This window comes from Misgurnus anguillicaudatus, chromosome 5, assembly GCF_027580225.2.
Source record: "Misgurnus anguillicaudatus chromosome 5, ASM2758022v2, whole genome shotgun sequence".
Lineage (NCBI taxonomy): Eukaryota > Metazoa > Chordata > Actinopteri > Cypriniformes > Cobitidae > Misgurnus > Misgurnus anguillicaudatus.
Window position 1 is genome coordinate 26935555 of NC_073341.2, and position 20659 is coordinate 26956213.

Genomic DNA, 20659 nt, shown 5'->3' on the forward strand with positions numbered 1-20659 from the left:
TAGTGAACGAATGGTTAATAACTACAGTTCCCGACATGCACTGGGCGCTCGTTTCTCGTGACTGAGTGTGACGCGTTATCACGTGCACGGCCCAGGAGCGAAATTGGCGAATTGAAATCTTTGAAATATATTTTTTAGTTTAAGGAAAACGCACAAAAAAAAAAATTTTCAACAAATTTTTAAATGCTCATTCAGCAGACACTCTTATCCAATGAGATAAATGATAGTAATATTATTGTCAAATATTACACTATATTATAATTTTTTACGTGCCTGCGTTGTGTAACCCATGTTTTATTATCTAATGCATAGCATAGATAAGACTTATCTAGATGTTGTGCTAATTCTTAAAAAGCTATACACTTAAAAATATTTTAATAGTGATAATTTGAGTAGTGATATATAAATACCTTTTTAATTAGATTTCTAAATAAGGATTTGATCATGCGATGTTTTTTTTATTTATATATTTTTAAATAATATTTTCATGATCAGTTGACCAATGTTTGTCAATCCTATCAAGATATATTTTTATTTTAATGCATTCCTCGTAACCCTCATATATTTTTTACGTGCTGTTATATTATTATATGGTGTACTAGGTGTTTGTGTCCAAACCTCCTGACCTATGCTTATGTTTACGTATACAAAATGTTGCTTTAACCAAAACACTTTATTAGGAAATTATTATTTTGCCTCACATGTTTTTTTTTGTTTTTTTTGTTTGTTTTTGACGAAAATGTAAGTTTAAGCAGCCTAACAAGACTGTTAACTTGTCACACTGATCAGCAATTTATAAAATGGGTAAAGATTTGGTACAGATGAGCAACTTTTTCTACTTTTTAAACGGCTACATTTTTAAGCTGATGTGTATTTGGTTTATTCTCTCTGAATATGCATCTGCTTGCATGACATACCAAAAGCGTGAATAAGAGAAGAACAGGAAAAACCATTGAGTAAAAGGGAGCTGTTCCCTGAATAAAAAGAAAGGGACAGATACTGGTTGTACGTGACATCACAAGAAATTTGAGACTGCACTGGAGAACCTCCCCCCACCCCTTCAAGGATTTTTTTCCTCCCATGTGCTTCCCACCCTTGCAACACCCTTCAGTAAGACCACACTGTGTTCTCTCTCTTTCTGTCTTGGAGTCCACTTAAACCTCATAACAACTGGGATAAAAAGAAACACTGCAACTAAGAAAACCCTTTGGAGCATGCTTCACCAGCGCTGCCTTTGAGAAAACAGCATTTATCTTTTAAAACAGTGAGTTTTTTTCCTAAGATCTGTGTATTGTTTGAGCACATGGGGCATAAAACCCACACTGCTGCTGCTTTTGACAGTAAAGGCTTTATAGCTTAGGAGATTTTGTTAAGAGAGTCATACCCTTCAAGATGTACTTTTCATAACAAACAATCTACTTTCATACAACTTGCGAATTCTTTTTGGTTAAGATAATTTTTGACACTTTAAAAAGATTTGTTTGGGTTAGTGAGTGACATTTATGGTTTTTCTCTATCACATGGTTAAAGATCTTTAAATGATCGTATGTGTGAGGTGTGGAGTAAATCTTTTTTAAACCAACTGTAGATGACGTTATGTGGTATCATGTCACAGGACTAGATTTAACTCGTCCCAGATATACAACGTAAAAGGCCACTAGATGATTTGAACGTGCACAAACTAGCTATGAAGTATCAGGAAAATATGTGCTTTTCCTGAAGTATTGGGAAAATATGTGCTTTTCCTGAGTTTTGCTGATTTTTGTTGATTGTGATCAGCGTAAGCACCGCAAAATTATATCATTTATAGTTTGGAGAAGATTTTTCTAAGCGTGTAATGTTTTGCTGAAGATAAACTTACATGAAAATGTAAACTATCTTGATATACTCTGTGGTTTTAAAGGAAGCTGTCAACATAAACCAAACAGTGTGTTTACCTTGTCTTAAAACAATCTAGCTATTTGACAGAAATAAAGTAATTGGATACTGTTATTACATACTGAATTATAGCTTCAAAGAGCTGAAAAGAGAAAAAACCCAAGCAATGTGTAAGAGTACACCTCAATGCATCCGTCTGTGTTTAAAAATATCACTTTCCAGTTTTATTGCTTAACTTACTTAAGTGCAGACAGTTGAAAGTGTTGTCACATTCATTGGATATTTAAAGCATTTGGAAAAGAGACACCAAATCTTATTGAACTCAGTAACCTCAGTTTGTTTGACTGTTGGTTGTGTTTAGTTTACGAAAACATTTGCAAACATTTGAAAGCATAGAATGTCTGAAATTTCTGTAACAAAGTTGATTTTTTAGAGAGACGGTGTAGTATATACTGTGTAGTATTTTAGCTAGTCAAATATTAGTTCGAAAACATATTAGTAGAAACCTAACTGCTGTTTAATGCTAAAACTAAAGGGCCATTATTTTTAACCACTGTTTGTTTGGAAGTTAAATTTACTCATAAAAAGTAACATAGTGCCTCCCAAGGCTGTTCGTTTTGTGAGTTTGTATAATAGACTGGATTCATGGCCTCATATTACCAGATATAGATTTTTAAAGGACCTCAGTGACTTCAATTAAACATGTCTTGTATCGTAATGTCTAAAACCCAGACATTTTGTTGGTAGAAGCTTTGCAAAAACACATCACACTTTGAATAATCCTACAAAATGTGTTGACATACCACTGTTATCAGATAGGAAAATTAGAGGAAATCATTATCAGGTGAAAAAACTAATAGGAATGTCAAACGGGTTTTCAGAGGGGGCTGCTAAAAGCACAATGTACACAGAGAAGCTGTGACCCACACAATTGATTAAGCTAAAGTGGTTTCCTCTTATAGTTTAAACGGATGTCCTGATCAAATTCAATGTACACGGCAACAACCACGGGAAACGGGTCTGGAGAGAGATCAGTGAGTGCAACAATGCACCGTGTGATCTATAACAATGACCAGATCTGGCTTTTAACTGTGGCTCCTGTTGTTTCAATATAAGGGACTGGAAGGCAATTTTAAACACTATGCGTTCCATTGGTCTTGGTTTTGGCGCACAGATGTGTGCGGCCCCTGAGTTTAGGGGATCATATTGTCTCTTGGGAAATACATTGGAAAGTAAAGTTAAGGCAAGTATGCTGCACAGTAATGTGTGTGCCATAAAAAGAGCACTTGTGTGTTTTAAAACACCTCTAGTTAAGGCTGTAAAATTGGTGGCAGTATGAAATGTTGACGTGTAGAGAGTGGTAGAGTCTGTGAAGAAAGGAGGGACTACAGAAAATGGACGAAAGGCAAAGGCAAGAATGTGAGTGCAATGGGGGGAGAGTTGAGAGAGTTAGCTTTAACTCTGTGTGGGTGAGGAGGAAAGTATAGATGGTGGCAGATACTAGTATAGGATGTTGTCCATACTATTTCCACTAAACAGATCATGGTGCAATTGGCTAACCTGCTAAATCTTTTCAACAAACTCTCTGTCTTTTCAATGTTTTCAAACTTGTTTGAACGTATGTTATCACAGTTTTCTTGCCTTTGATGAAGTATTTCCCATTGTTTTGGGGGGCTGGCTTTTTGTTTCTCAGTAGGCTTTGTTTTCATCACAAGCAATAACAATATGAAAACATTTAAATCTGCATACAAATGTTTGCTAAGAATTAACTTTGTCAACTTACACTATTAGGTACATAGCTGTAAACCTAATAGACATAAATGAACCAAAATACACAAAATTCCTGTTTTGTTTATATGTTTAAATCCTTGTAAGCAAGGAAAGGGTTAAATAGTTATGGTTCTCATATATACCGTCCTCACCCTTCTCTCTTAGCCACCCTCCCCCATCTCTCTCTCTTTCTCTCTCTCTCTCTCTCTCTCTCTCTCTCTCTCTCTCTCTCTCTCTCTCTCTCTCTCTCTCTCTCTCTCTCTCTCTCTCTCTCTCTCTCTCTCTCTCTCTCTCTCTGCTTCTAGTGTCTACCCACCCTGAATGTTTTAACTGAGTGCTAAAAAGGTTAAACAAATAAGTCATTGACTGAGTCAAATTGAATGGTTTTCCACGTAGCATTTAAAAATCACAGAACGTTGGATTACAACACATCTAGTGCTATGCTAAGGTAAGCTGCCCCAGGTAATAGACAATCCAGTCACACTAGTTTTTCACACTTGGTAAGGCACGTATTGGGGAGGTGGTCTTGTAGTGGCAAGGTTATAATTTCGTTCTCATTTTCACTGTAGACAAACTGCCTTCTGAGTGAAATTTCTTGGCTAATGACGTTACGCAGCTGACAAAGTGTGCGATTTATAGCTGATTTTTCCATTAGAGCTGGAAAGGTTTTTTTGCTGTTCAGTTAGTAGCTGTTTTGTTCAACTCAACTTTGTTCAGTTACTAATCTACAGACATTTGCAAGTTAAAATGAATTTGGAGTCTTTCGTGTTTCGTGATATGTATAAAGTTTTCTTTTGCCTACAGTTTGTAGAGTGTAACATATGCCTCCCTTTAGGTGTGTACACATGACTCCAATAAATCATGTTACCAGCGTTGTGACAGGACATATTGCTTCTGGAGCTCATGTAATACTTATTGGTTTAACTTGTAATTGGTGTTATTGTATATCTGTGTACGATCTCATAAGGTCACCAGTCCTTTAAACTGAACTGCTATTTTTATAACTGCATGTTTATTGCACAATTTGTTATTTTTCCTATACTGTATATCAGGGTCTGTGAAAATCATAAATTGTTAAATTAATCAATTGCAATTCATACGTATTTTACAAGGTGGCTAATTCGTATTAATGATTTCCATTCACCCTGTGACGTAAGGGCAGGCGTTTCATTGTTTTTTATGATAATTGTGTGGTTTTGTACGATTCACGTCGTACCAACTTGTAAAATACTGCCTGCTATATTTGTAAAGACTTTTATTAAACATTTTAAGTTACTCTCCTGACCAAAATAGGTATTGCACAAAACAAGTAATAATATTGATACAAAACGCTTACTTTTAGTAGTCAAGACAATAGTGGTTATGACCCTGATGATACTCCACAATCGCTTTCTAAAACATGACTCCATGCTTCATTGTTTGAGTAAATGTGATCGTATGCATATATGTAGCACACACACTACATTTTAACATTACAGATTATGCTATTGTCCACTTCACCACCAGCAGATGACTGTTAGAGAATTACATTTCATCCTGATGGGTAACACGCATGGATTTTACCATGCATTGTGGAATTTTACCACACCACGGTACGAGGTCAACCTTAGGTTGGCAACTGTACACTAACTTTCCAAAATTGTGTGTCGATAACCCATATATCAGGTTAGGCTAATGAGTTCCAGTAGTAGGGGTGTGTTGGTTTTATGTCCTTTCAAATGCGCATGCTAATTGCTTTGGCAAAATAATGCAGAGCCAAGATTTGTAATTTATTTTTGCCCCATTAGACATCCGTCCCATACCGAAATAGGATTTATTGCCGTGCATAAAAGTGTGTGTGTGTTTTAATAGATCAGATTTCTGTTTAAATATACACTGCAGTTTCAGACACACTCTAGAAACTATTTGAAGTCTCGGTTGTCCCACATATTCACGTGGGATTTGAACTAACTTTCCAGTTTATAAAGCTACATTTACTGCAAGATTCCTTTGCTGCATGTGAGGAAAGACCAATATGTGAATTACCATGTGCTGGCAGTGTGTTATTACAACAAATCTTATCAGGCTTTTGGGTCACACCAATGTACAAGGTTGTGCTCGAACAGCAGCCTGGGAACTAAAGCTGCCAGGGAACTCTGGATGCTCTCCAAACCTCCTTCAAGCCTGAGCCACGTATTCAAAGTTACCACTAAATGTGACTGTGAATTTCATACGCGCCCTTGTGGTTTCTTTCCAGTGTTTTCGCAGGGTCCTACGTTCACCCTGATCTGATATTTGTTTTTATCAGGTGGGTGTGGGGTGCCACGCGGGCTAAAGCCCCTGCCCATTTTGTCTCAACTGTAGACTGTCGCTCAGGTCATAGTGAAAATAATCATAAAAGTACATTATAAATATTATATATTTATATATTATAAGTATATATTATGTTTACATCATGAGCTGCATGACGGGAAATAAGTAACATGTAAATGTATATTAAAAATGAAGCAAATGTGGCAGCACAAATGTTTTGACAAAACATTCGATTTGTTTTTTATTCAAGTCATTTTAACAATATGGTTTAGCACGTCCTCGTGCTTGTTTAAATACTACCAGTCCAATGAGTAATAGTTTTTAATTTATTACATTTATTAAATCATCTATGGTTTTATTATAGTAAAAGAGTAACGACATGTTTATTGACATTGATTATTACTGTATTGCCATTTTTACTAATAAACAACATGGTTAAGCTATGGTGAATGTAGCAAAGGCTGTTAATTTGTGGCGAACCATAGTAAACTTAGTATTAAATATCAACAATATTGAACATAATATCCACATATTTACCTTCCTTATTCTCATTATTTGGTTTTGAAAACATTAAAGTAAATGATATTTGGTAATATAAACATTTAGGGATTTTTATTGACTTATGTGTTATGCATTAGGACATCGTACCACTGTTAGTTACAAAGGAACAAATTGTCCTTCCGCCCATGTGGAGGTCTGTGCACGCCACTGTCTTTAATCAATACTGTGCAGACTGTAACCAATATACCCAAATTACCACCCCTACACTCCCACCTCTTTTACTAGCATAATTCTGAATGGTAGCTTCCCCCCAGACAGTTTCGTTTCGGTCAAACATGAGTGAAGGTTCCAAATCTTCATTTGCCAACATTGAGAATGGCATGCTGTACAAAACATTTATTTGACTTGGACATGTGTTTGAAATGCAAATAATGCAACACCCATGCTTTATAACCATGATTTCTCAAACATTATATTGTAAATTCAGCCTTTCTGTTTGAATGTTAATCTGCGTAGCCTAGTTAAAAATGCGAAAGCAGTATAAATCCAACAATCTAAAATACAGAAATAAACCCAGAACTTCAGATCGCCTGAGACCCTTGTGCTCTTTAACCTCTTGAAACATGACCCCTAAGAGCCAATCAGAGTAGAGGTAGTGGGAAATGAACACATGGACTTCATGTTTCCTGAACAATTGGCTACATTCTCACGGTTTCCCACTGAATAACTTGTAAATGATTAGTGAAAATGTGCTTATATAAGATCCTGTCTATGAAATCCAGGCTAACGTTTTATAATCTAATTGTGAGATTTAGAGCATTAAAGTTTTATTATAAATTTTCTTTTTTATTTTGTCTTCAAAATGGTTATATTTTCACAGAATGTTGTTAATATTATGTAGAAAATCACCCACCCACACAAAAAAAAACTTACCTGGGTTTTCCCAGCATAAGTCAGTCACATATAGCTACTGGATTATTCATTGATATTAATTAAATTCTCTGAAAATTGGTTATTTAAAATTGACTAAATCGCACAGATGAAAATGACACAATGACATATTAAAAATGCTGTTTTTTAATTCTTGCAGATCTACATAAAAGTCAACTCGCCACTCAGCTCTTAACAAGAGAACCTTATTTCACATTCAAAAGAAAAAAGAAATTAAAGCATAATGGAACTCCAGAAACTAACAAATGGACACCACCAAGACTTTCAACAACTTGATGAGGGGTATGTTTTATTCAATTTTTTCTTTTCAAATGGTTACCTTAATTAAGTTTTTATTATTATCATGTTCATTATCAATCAGAATAAGCAGACACTACCTGTTCATTTTTTTACTGACCTGTAGATGTAAACCAAAATTTCTCAAGCAAAACAAAAAAATCTCTCTCATTCCTTTAGTTCTTGAAATCATGGCCACAACCATAGTAAACATTGAGGGGGACAATAAATTACCAAATTGTCAACCCCTAATAATTCAGATATTTAATGTAGCTCTGATATAATCCATTACGCACTGCTATCTATGTTCTCATGAAGTCAGTGAATGTCAGAACTGAGTGGGTGAATGAAAGTTAGCGAAAATTCATACACTTGACTTTTATATATACCCTTTTTTTATAGGGCTGTAACGATTAATCGTGTGTCCCATTGTCTTAAATCGATTCTGAATCGCAAGGTGCGATTCTGTGTTTCATGCACAGCTTGTGCGTGTACTACAGCATTTGGTCAGTAGGAAGTCCTTATCAATCTTAAATCATTATTAGTCGGAGTTGTTATAACGTGCATTTAAAAAGCAACACCCGTTAAACAAAATCATTTAAAATATTCTTTATTATCATGAAAATACCTGAAACAATTTGAAGAACAGCGATATAAATATTACTGTAGACATTAATGTTTCTTCTTCTGTGGCACAAAGGGAGTTTCTGCCGAGAGCGCCCCCTGGCTTTTGGATATGCCGGGATTTCACCGTAATACATTCAAATTCATTCAGTGAGAAAACACGCATTTGCACGGTTAATCCTACACCCCTAAACCGAGTGAGCAGGATATGCTTTGATCATGTCTAAACTATTGTAAAAGTTAAAATAAGTTATGTTTTTATCTGTTTTCTGATACACAAAGAGAGTCAGCTGAGCGAGAAGAGTTTCTACCACACAAGAGTGATGGAGGAAAACCACCTCAGTTTACAGATGTAAGTGTAGAAATCAAGCTGTTTTCGAGAGACTATCTTTCTTTTGCTTTCTGTCTGATTTCTCTCTTCTCTGTGTGTTTTTTTTTTTTGGTAGTTTGAAGGAAAGACCTCATTTGGGATGTCTGTCTTTAACCTCAGCAATGCCATCATGGGAAGTGGGATTCTGGGATTGTCCTATGCCATGTCCAACACTGGTATCATCCTTTTCCTGTGAGTGACTCACAGTGTCTCTTAAATCCTCTCTGTTTCTTTGTTGTGCACAGTTAATAATATAGATAAGTTTATAATTTTGCTTGTATGGAAACTGTAGAGAAGTACCTGTTTTCATCCAAGTAGTTTGCCATAAATATGTGATTTTACACGTGTTTTTTAACACATAAAGCAAGGTCCAGCATATTATCTTTATTGCATACATTTTTTTTTTTCATAGCCTTAAATTGCTGCAGGTGTTTGTGGTTTAGGAGAACTGGGGAATGTGATGATAAAGCAGATTATATCTCTTGAATCTCCAATGTACACTTACAGTATTTTAAAGGGAACTTTTTAAAACTGTAAAATACACTTTTGGTGTCTCCAAAGTACATATGTGAAGTTTTAGCTCAAAATACCATATTGATAATTTATTATAGCATGGTAAAATTGCCACTTTGTAGATGTGAGCGAAACGCAAATGAGCTGATCTCTGCACTAAATGGCAGTGCCGTGGTTGGATAGTGCAGATTAAGGGTCGGTCTTAGCCCCTTCTGACATCACAAAGGGAGCCAAATTTCAATGACCTATTTTTTATTGGTTGTACTTTTTCACATTTTCTATGTTGATAGAAGCACTGGGGACCCTCCCAACTATAGCACTTAAAAATGAAAAAAGTCATATTTTCATGATATGTCCCCTTTAAATACATTTTTTTCTAAAGTAATTGACAGCATGCCTTATATCTCATTTTTAAAGAAATGAAACAGCATATATCAGTCAAAGAGTATGATTGTCTTGTATATTTACAGTACATTACACTATTTCTGCTTACTCACCATAGGATCTTGCTGACTTGCATAGCTGTCATGTCATCATACTCTATCCATCTTCTGCTCAAGAGTGCAGGAGTTGTAGGTATGTTCATGTGATTTAAAATCTCTCTGCTATAAAGATTTTATAATGTATAGTGTATAATGTATAAATAATGTATGTAGGAGTTCATCACGCTGAATTATTCATGTAATTATTCAGGCATTCGCGCCTATGAACAACTTGGTAAACGAGCATTTGGACACCCAGGGAAAATTTTGGCAGCTGTTGTCATAACCATGCACAACATTGGTGGTGAGTTGGACAGCTCTGTTTTCCTATTCATCCTTTTTGAATACATTAACAGGCCCTGCTACAATAATTGAACATTATCATTACATGTAGGTGTTAAGCAGATGCTTATATACAAAGCAAATTACAAAATTAGGATAAAAATGAAGTGATTTATCATAGTGGCACAATAATGCAAGAAGTGCTTATGCCAAGTTACTAGTTTTTACAATGTCAAGACAATGCCAGCTTTCAGCAATCTATAAGTTTCACAAGGAATGTACAGTATGGGCACTTGTGGATCATTTAAAATTAGCAGGGTCATGTTACATAACATTCTCTTTCAGACCATGTAACAAAAGTTTTATTGTCCTGCCTGAGGTATAGCAATATATTTGTAATGTCTTTACCAGCCTAAAATTAGACTGCCACGGAGTACATGGTTTTATAGTTCACATAAGGCTACAGGACACATACTGTAGATACTTGTCTATTTATTACTGCAATGGCGAAGGATGGATTATGAGTCATTTAAAGCACTAGGGCATTATATTCTTACAAATAAATGTGCTAAAAAGGTTCTTCACATCGATGCCATAAAACATTTTTGGTTCCTTAAAGAACCATTCAGTTAAAGGTTCTTAGAACCATACTCTTTTCATATCACATCTCTGAATATCCTTTTTTTCACTACAGAAAGGTTCTTCGGAGATTAAAGGTTCCATTCAGCCAAAAATTGTTCGCCTATGAGATCGTCAAGCACCTTTACCTTTAAGAGTGTATACTTTTTTGAAGATCCCCTGTTATTGCCCAACCTGAGTTCTGCAACCCACAAATCTCTTATTTAAAAACTCCTGTGTAATCACACTTGAGCCCTCTATATGTTTAGTTTAAGACAAATCATTCCACTGTTAGTCAATAATTTTGTAATTTAACTTGATAATATGTCCAAACTGATGCATCTGTCTTTCTTTCCCTTTCAGCAATGTCTAGCTACCTCTTCATTGTGAAGTATGAGTTACCTCTGGTTATTCAGGCTTTCCTTGGTCTTCACCACAGCAGTGGTGAGCATTAATCATCTGCTTTCCCGTAATCTCCTAATGAATCTAATTAAATGTACCCAAGAGTTAGATAGACATTTTATAGGTCATCTAAGTTTACTGTTGTTGCAAAACCAATGTAAGCAGCACTGCAATTGCAGAATCATTGTTTATTTAATCCTTCTTTTACAAACCTTATCCTTTCATTCAATCTGGATATGCTCCAGATCCCAGTGCATTCCAAATTCTCAATCTGTTATATACAGTACAGTACATAATCAAACCATTCACTTTGACACTTAATGTAATGGATCAGCATGAATTGTCTTTTTTTACCCCTATTCATTTTTCTGTTTATGTAAGTGAGTGGTTCCTGAACGGCAACTATCTGATCATCATTGTGTCTATTTGTATCATCTTGCCTCTGGCTTTGATGAAACAACTTGGTAAGCAATTGTGCTCTTTGTTTGCAGTGCTTACATACCGTCTTCTCATGTTTACTATTGGCTTGTAGAGGTACAAATGAGAAGCTCAGATGCAAAAGCCACAAAATGGCATGTATTATGTTCATTCAAAACAATCTGCTTAATCCTGTACTCAGGCCATTGAGAAATATTGGTTTGTTGGCAGAATACATTAAACGCCGGTGAAGTCATGCCAGCACACGAAATTACCGTCCATCACATTTAAACTTAAGTTCTTTTTGAATACTTTGAATGAATGTGGCAATCACATGGATCACAGCGCCCCCTAACGTGTGTTTCAGTTTTTTCATTTTTACATTCCGACTTTCATTATTTGCAATGGAAGGTTTTGCAGCGAAAGTCACATTTCTCAAATACCAATCAAATGACTAAACTGACTAAAAATAAGTCAATTCAGTTACTGACTAATAATACTCTTTTTATCACCATTAAAGAGAAATTACTGAACCCATAAGGACATTTAGCCTACAAAAAGAAACATGTCAGACACACTTAAAGGAATATTCAATTTTCTTAAAAGAAAATCCAGATAATTTACTCACCGCCATATCATCCAAAATGTTGATGTCTTTCTTTGTTCAGTCCAGAAGAAATTATGTTTTTTCAGGATTTTTCTCATTTTAATGGACTCATATAGAACCCAACACTTAATACTTAACTCAACACTTAACAGTTTTTTACAACTGAGTTTCAAAGGACTATAAACGATCCCAAACGAGGCATAAAGGTCTTATCTAGCAAAACGATTGTCATTTTTGACAAGAAAAATAAAAAATATGCACTTTTAAACCACAACTTGTCGTCTAGATCCAGTCGTGATGCGCCAGCGTGACCCCACGCGATGCGTCGTGACGTCAAGAGGTCACAGAGGACGAACGCGAAACTCCGCCCCAATGTTTACAAGTGTGGAGAAAGAGGACGTTGTTGTGTGCCAACTGATACTAATTAATGGTTTTGTGTCAGTTTATTTTTTACAATTGTCCGCAAATGTGCGTTTTATATATGTAACACGTGACCTCTCTACGTCACTACGCATTTACGTTAGGTCGCGCTGGACCGGACCTAGACGAAAAGTTGTGGTTTAAAAGAGCATATTTTTTATTTTTCTTGTCAAAAATGACAATCGTTTTGCTAGATAAGACCCTTGTGCCTCTTTTGGGATCGTTTGTGGTCCTTTGAAACTCCGTTGAAAAAAACTGTTGAGTGTTGAGTTGATTATTGAATGTTGGGCTCTATTAAAGTCCATCAAAATGAGAAAAATCCTGCAATGTTTTCCTCAAAAAACGTAATTTCTTCTCGACTGAACAAAGAGGGACATCGGCATTTTGGATGGCATGGTGGTGGGTGGATTGTCTGGATTTTTCTTTTAGGAAAATGGAATATTCCTTTAAGGTTTTTTTGCATCTGAACTCTTCAAATATTTTTCTATTCACAGTCATTTTAAACAGGGATAAAAAATTGATTTTGAAGATCTGTATAATAGTCTTCAAGTATTTTAGACCATAGTAATTTCTAGCATTATACTGTGGTTTAATAATTATTCAAACTTTCATGTTAATGTGTTAAATGATCTGCTTTGAGTGCACTGATTTGTAACAAATGTAATCATTGACAGTGTCAGTGTTAATGTTGGAGTAATGGATGTTGTTTATTGCAGGGTACCTGGGCTACACTAGTGGCTTCTCTCTCACCTGTATGGTCTTCTTCCTGAGCTCAGTAAGTAATGTGAGAGGTGTCGGGCTATAAGATATTGACTTAATTCAGTGGCCTGTTTGCTTGTCGTATAAATTTCATATTAGTTATTTAAGTTATAAAAATGTGTATTACAATAAAAAATAATAAGTAATATATAATATAATATAATGCAACCCTGTATCACGAAATTATGTACCTATAGTCACATAATTTTGTGAGTGTTTTCTGTGACACTGACAAGTTTGCCGCCTTTTTGCGTGAACATGTCACGTATTTCTGTTTATGTGTCACTGTCACGTATTTGTAACTCAACTTTTTTGTCCTATTTTCAAACCATGGACACTTTGGTTTAGGGTTAGATTTGGTGTTTGCGTTAGGAAGTCACTTTAAAGGTGCAGTGTGTAAATTGTAGCAGCATCTAGTGGTGAGGTTGTGAATGGCAACCAACGGCTTAGTCCACTGCTCACCCCTCGCTTTTGAAACGCATAGAAAAGCTACGGTAGCTGCCACCGGAAAAACACGTTATCGTCGGAGACAACTTAGTAAAAAAAGTTTGTCCCTTAAGGGCTTCTGTAGAAACATGGCGGCACAAAATGGCGACTTCCACGTAAGGGGACCCTCATTGTATGTAGATAAAAACGTCTCATTCTAAGGTAATGAAAACATAACGGTTCATTATAAAATCATGTTCATGTATATTATTTTGCATTTCTGTCAAGAGATCCTTCTAAAAATTACACACTGCACCTTTAAGTATTGGTTTATACCTTTTTCCATGATTTATCTTTTATATTTTATGATTTTTAAACCATGGCATTAGGGTTAGAGTTGGTTTTGGGTCATTTTATGTAAATCTAACCCTAAACCGAATGATAAGAAAATAAGACAAAACAGTTGAGTAACAAATGCGTGACAGTGACACGTAAACAGAAATACGTGACGTTCACGCGAAAAGGCGGAAAAAAACGTGTCAGTGTCATGGAAAACACTCAGAAAATTATATGACTATAGGTACGTAATTTCGTGATAATGGGTTGCATAATAATATATAATAATAATAAGCACTCTGATAGACATCCATTGACCAATTAGATTTACAGAAAGGTGTGTCTCTTTCTTTTTTTGTTATCTTAGTTTTCCAACCTGTTTGTCATTTGTTTTATTAACATAAATCGTTTCTGGCTAGAGGGGATACAGTTATGGCCAATTCTCATGAGATGTTGGGTTTAGGGTTAGGTTTGGGAGTAGGATTGGAACAAAAAACACCAGTTCTCACTAGATAGGATACAGCTACGGCCTAAATCCTGTGTTATGTTGAATTTAGGGTTAGGTTTTGGGGGTAGGATTAGGATTTCAAGAGATTTTGACCGTAGCTGTATCCCTTCTAGCCACAAGCATAAATCTCTCTCTCTCTCGTTTTCACATTTTTTACTTCTCTGTTTCACAGGTCATCTATAAGAAGTTTAACATCCCTTGTCCATTTGACAGTTTCAGTAACCACACCGTAAACAACATAACTATTGATGGCGAATGTGAAGCCAAATACTTCACTATTAACCAGCAAGTAAGAAAGTAACCTTTTTAAATCTATTTATAAAGTCAAATTTTAAGTGTCATCTAACCTCTTAAGACTTGCAACCCGGATCTAAGACCTATTTCCTTTATAGCTCCTTACAGTAGTAAACTCTTTGTGTTCAGCTAAAAATAATGCTGCCAAGCATCACGTAGTTTCATTATGATACAAGTGTGAAAACCTTTGAGTGGTTACCTCATTATGTGAGATCAGTGCCTTGTATAATTTCAGTTGTTCTGTTTACCTTGCAGACGGCCTACACGGTTCCTATTCTGGCTTTTGCTTTTGTATGCCACCCCGAGGTGCTGCCGATCTACACCGAACTGCGCAAGTACGTTCAGTACACATCAGTACACAGCATTTCAGAGGAAGTGTCTCTGTTTCTTTGCTGGAAAAGGGAAATATGAGTCAAAAAGTAAATCTCCTTTCCGGTTGTTGTTTTGACACTTCTAGCCCCACAAAGAGACGCATGCAGGGCATTGCCAACGTGTCCATCCTGGGGATGTTTGTCATGTATCTGCTCACTGCCATCTTTGGCTACCTCACCTTTTATTGTAAGCACTCTGGATTTTAAGTAAAAAGTCTAGCGCTACAAATCAATGTACCATTTCAGTTGATACCCTTACCCCAAAGCCAGTCATTTCCTTAAATGAAAGACATGGGAATGTTATTTTAGGTATTGATTTACACGTTTTGATTTGTTGATAATAATATGGCTCAATGAGCTACATCTATCTATCTATAGCAATCACACACCTATAGATATTCCTTATAGAGGCAGTCTGGTTATTAGCTAAATGACAGGATGTGGCATGTATGACATGTTGTTTGCATAAGTTAAATAATAGTTGATGTCAATAAATGTTGATCTCTCTCTTTAAAACCTAGTGAACACAGAGGCAGAACTTCTGCACACCTACAGTAAGGTGGATCCTTTGGACACCCTTATTCTGTGTGTGCGTGTGGCTGTGCTGGTGGCCGTCACTTTAACCGTTCCAGTTGTTCTCTTCCCGGTAATGACACAAACACTCTTCTTTAGCCTGCTTTCTTGTTTATTTGTTAAGATAATACCACAAAGAGGTTAAATTTTGGTTGATATTTTGGTCTTGTTCCCGTTTCAGATTCGTAGAGCTCTTCTTCAGCTTCTGTTCCCTGATAAACCCTTCAACTGGGTGCGTCACATCCTCATTGCCATATGTTTGCTCTTCGTTGTAAACCTGCTTGTCATTTTCGTGCCTAACATTCGTGACATCTTCGGCATCATTGGTGAGGATATAACGTATAATATAACACACAGTAAAGAAATTGTTCACCCAAAAATTTAAATTACACCATAATTTACTTACCCTCATGTCATTCTGTGTGTATATGACTTACTTTTTTCAGCCAAACACATTTATTAAATATCCTGACTTGTCTTAGACCACACCCGGAGGTGGTCTGAAAATGGTTCACTTTTGGGGTTTTTTTGTGGTTAGATTTCTTTTTGACATGTGAAAGCAATGAGGTCCCGGTATCAAAACTAACTGCTGCACAGTTAGGGTTTTCTTTGTGAAAGAAAGGAAGTCACATACACCTAGGATGACACAGGGTAAATTATTGGGTAACTTTCATTTTTTGTTGAATTATTTGTTTAATTCAATTGACTGATCTCTTTTTCTAGTGTCCGCAGTGGCCATTTCAGTATTAAGAATGTCAGCTTCATCTGTCTATTTTACAGGTGCAACCTCTGCTCCGAGCTTAATCTTCATCCTCCCAGGTCTGTTTTACATCCGTATCGTTTCCACTGAGCAAGAGCCAATGAACTCGAGGCCAAAGATTCAAGTAAGTCGCAGACTCATTCTGAATCCACATTTTGAATCAAAGAAAGAGTCAAATAGTTGCCTGAGAGTCAGCTGTAGACATTAAAGAGCAAGTATGATGCCAATTTTAAGCGTCCTATCACTGTTTATAAGTCCCAGACAACATGTTTAAATGCATGCAAGGTCAACACTGTAATTTTCTCAAAATATAAATTTAAAATTACCCCATTTCTCAGAGATCCCCAAACGATTCGTGTGAAGCCGTTCAACGACTCAATCTGCCTAAACCCCACCTTTTAGTAGCCTACTCTGCTCTGATTGGTCAACTGACAGAGTCTCTGCACAGACTACAGATCAGTGGCACAGACCAAAAATAGTGCAACATGTGTGCTAACCTAGTGCTAACATGATTTACTGAGAAGACATAATCGACATCAATACATATCATTCATCATTAATCCAAGCAATAAAAACGACGATAGAAACAAACATTTTACACTCATTTAAGCATTTATTTAAGCTAACCGGGTCAAAGCAAAATCGTAAGTGAGCATGCGTTAGCCGCTTGCTAACGTGACTCTCTGACAGTATTTTAAGAGTTTAAACAACGACATCATTCATCATTAATCCAAGCAATAAAAACGACAATAGAAACTAACATTTTACACTCATTTAAGGATTTATGTAAGCTAACCGGGTCATGGCAGAACCGTAAGTGGGCATGTGTTAGCCGCTAGCTAACGTGACTCTCTGACAGTATATTAAGGGTTTAAACAACGACATCATTCATCATTAATCCAAGCATTAAAAACGAGGATAGAAACTAACAATTTTACACTCATTTAAGCATTTATGTAAAGTAACCGGGTCATAGCAAAACCGTAAGTGAGCATGCGTTAGCCGCTTGCTAATGTGACTCTCTGACAGTATATTAAGAGTTTAAACAATGACATCATTAATCATTAATAGAAGCAATAAAAATGATGATAGAAACTAACATTTTACACTTATTAAGCATTTATGTAAGCTAAGTGAGCATATGTTAGCCGCTTGCTAACGTGACTCTCTGACAGTATATAGACGGTTTCAGCAGTAACAACATAAACATACGGCTTTCGTTGTCATCACATAACTTGCGGAGAATAAATAACAACAAAGTCCTTTTAAAGTAGTTTATTTATATAACAAGCAAGATTAACAACACGTAGATTACATAGGAACCCAAAATATTTGTTATTTTTGATGAGGTTTTGTTTAAGAGATCAGTTTCAGCAACTAGTCAGCCCATTAAACAAACAGAAACCGGAAGTAAAGTTCGGACCAGACGCTTAGTGTGTCACCGCACGTGCGCCTGATGAAATGGCATATTAAGAGTCTAAACAACGACATCATTCATCATTAATCCAAGCAATAAAAATGAAGAAAGAAACTAACATTTTACACTCATTTAAGCATTTATGTAAGCTAACTGGGTCATAGCAAAACCGTAAGTGAGCATGCGTTAGCCGCTTGCTAACGTGACTCTCTGACAGTATATTAAGAGTTTAAAAAACAAAATCAATACACATCATTCATCATTAGTCCAAGTTATAAAAAACATTTTTACACTTATTTAAGCAAGTATGTAGCTATAATCATACTTACAGGTTGTGGTTAGGAGACGCATGTTGTTCCAAATAAAGTGGGTACTGAACCATCTTTCATTGCCAAACGTCTAGTAAATCCCCTCTGTGAAAAAGTATTTTTAACCACTGATTCTTCACAGCCAAACGTTTAGTATATCCCTCCTTGAAAAAGTAATTTTAACCACTGATTCTTCATATATCTTCATCCTTTTGTAGTGAAAACAACACAAACTGAAATACAGCGTGATATGATGTTTACACACTAACTAGCTGTGGGCAAATCATAGTTTTGGTATCTCCCGCGGGCAAGGCTGTAGGCGGAGATTATTATGCAAAGTGTTGGTATTACGTGGATAAAGTCAGGCAGGAGATTCAATCCATATGATGACTCATTTTAGCGATTCAGAGTCGACTCCCTACTTTAGAAGCCAAAAACGTATTAATCGTGCACTTTTTGGTTCAACTACTTTGCACATTGTTTACATTGATGGACAGCTACATGACACACTGCAATACAGGTCATTGGATCTGTGTGGCTTTTAAACACACATTGTTTTCTTCCGCTTCAAGCTGCTTGCTTCACCGCTCTGGGCTTCATCTTCATGAGCATGAGCTTGACGTTCATCGCGCTGGACTGGATCTACGGGGAGAACAGAAGTGGAGGAGGCCACTAAACTTCAACTAGAAAACTGTAAGGGTCCAAACAGCCTGCTTAGAAGAACACCACCTCCCCTTCGCTCCTAAACATGAGAGAAGGCCATCACTGATAGGCTGGACCCAGCTCACCTCAGATGTTTTGTCCCACTGAGTTAGGAAAGATTAGGTGGAGGATTTCCGGGGGACGTGCCATATCATTTTGAGGTTGTGATCCCGCACACGGTCGATTCTCCTAATGCGCTTCTTATCGATAACTGCATTGTCGGTGGAAGCCCCCCAAAAGCTTTAGCATTGTGCAGAACAACTGGCTTTAACATACAGCAGAATCCAAAAATAAATGAACAGAGAGGTTTATCTTATTCTTTGATGGGGGAAACTATAGTTCCTCACTACGCCTCTTCCAAAACATCACCTGTTCTGTTGCCCCATCAAACACAGGCCATGGTCCCAGAGTGCAATAATAAGGGAAAAAAACTGCTACAGTTTTCCTGAAACAATTCTGGTCCACTACAATACAATACAGTAAGGAAAAAATCTACACCATCTCAGAGCTGCTTTGATAAATGCTGCAGAACCTGAAATGAATCTGTAAGGATCTTTTATATCCATTGCAATACATATTGCAATTTAAATTATGAAATTGATGGGAAAACTTGATCCTAAAATATTGTGTGATATCAACATCGCAACTTGAACGATAAAAACCGACAATCAGCTTTATACCTAAGATTTTGTTACATTTATTTGTTAGATGTGAGGTACGTGGAGTTGCTGTATTTTCATTGTGCAGTGGGGTGGAATGCCATCTATGGAGGAACAGATGGATATCTATAAACTCCACTCGAAGAGGTGCTTTATTATAATGCTGTGATTGACAAACCCTAACCTGTGAATTCATTCATTAATGTGATTTTTTCCATCACAGTTTCCCAGAAGCAACAAGGCTTAAATAATAGTTGTACTTTTTCTGATCAATTGATGACAAGTAAAACGTCCCCGGAAACGTAAAAATATCTTAAGATCTAATAGAGAGAGAGAATTTTAGAAAAAGATTTGTTTTTTTATTTTTTTTACTATTATATATTTTAAGTTTTGTCCCATGCATCAATCAATTTTTTTGTAACTTTGAACTTTAAAAACAATGACTGTGCATGTCATAAAATGACAGTTTTTTCATCTTGGTCTTCTGTAGACTGTTAAACAATGCAATGTCTGTTGAAAGTCATTTCAAGGCACATCTACTCACTGTGTGCAGCTCAGGCCATTGCTAAAACAATACAGAATGGCGATTCCCCTCCCAGAATCCTGCAATATATATTTATTCTGTTTTATGAAAATAAACACACAGTATTTCAATTATTCTGTGTTTGGTAGTAAAAAACACACAGGTGCCAAATTTCAAGCGGTTAAAGATTTACAGTCCCAATGTTGGACAAATACTCCAAAGACAGTCAGCAGTTAAATAAAAAAAATTTTTTTTACTGCTTTTACATTTGTCTTTTGGTTTACTTGACCTTTGACTTTGTTATACCTGCCGTTTTCAATAAAGATGTACAGTCAGTATTAAAAATGTCCAATATGTATTTATTTGTTTGTGTACCCATTGTAAGGGATATGCGCAACAACAAACATATTTATAATATTGTGACTCTGTCTGTAAAACCCAATTAAATATTTTTTTTGTTTTTTAATTGATAGTTTTCTTCATATAATCATCCTATGTATAAAGAACCTTGACCATGTAAAAGATAAAAATCAATTAACTTTAGCACCAGTTCTCAAAATTTAATTATAATAGTTCTGGATTTCATAGATAGGGTAACATATTAATTTATTTTAATTTGC

General features: G+C 36.0%; 1 protein-coding gene across 2 annotated transcripts; it reads left to right on the top strand.

The window, feature by feature from the left end:
* The first annotated feature begins 1079 nt into the window (after window positions 1–1079).
* On the top strand, window positions 1080–20386 carry slc38a5b (solute carrier family 38 member 5b). 2 transcript variants are annotated; one of them, XM_073867864.1, is made up of 16 exons: window positions 1080–1264; window positions 7532–7674; window positions 8575–8644; window positions 8739–8854; window positions 9678–9751; window positions 9869–9961; window positions 10921–11001; window positions 11340–11423; window positions 13120–13178; window positions 14605–14721; window positions 14982–15061; window positions 15184–15284; window positions 15619–15743; window positions 15852–15996; window positions 16451–16549; window positions 18722–20386. In XM_073867864.1, exons 2-16 carry the CDS (start codon window positions 7616–7618, stop codon window positions 18829–18831), a joined length of 1413 nt encoding a protein of 470 aa, XP_073723965.1. In that variant the 5' UTR covers window positions 1080–1264; window positions 7532–7615; the 3' UTR covers window positions 18832–20386. The 2 variants fall into 2 exon arrangements, with proteins under 2 accessions (XP_073723965.1, XP_073723966.1); XM_073867865.1 differs by lacking the exon at window positions 1080–1264 and adding an exon at window positions 3946–4096.
* Window positions 20387–20659: the final 273 nt, after the last annotated feature.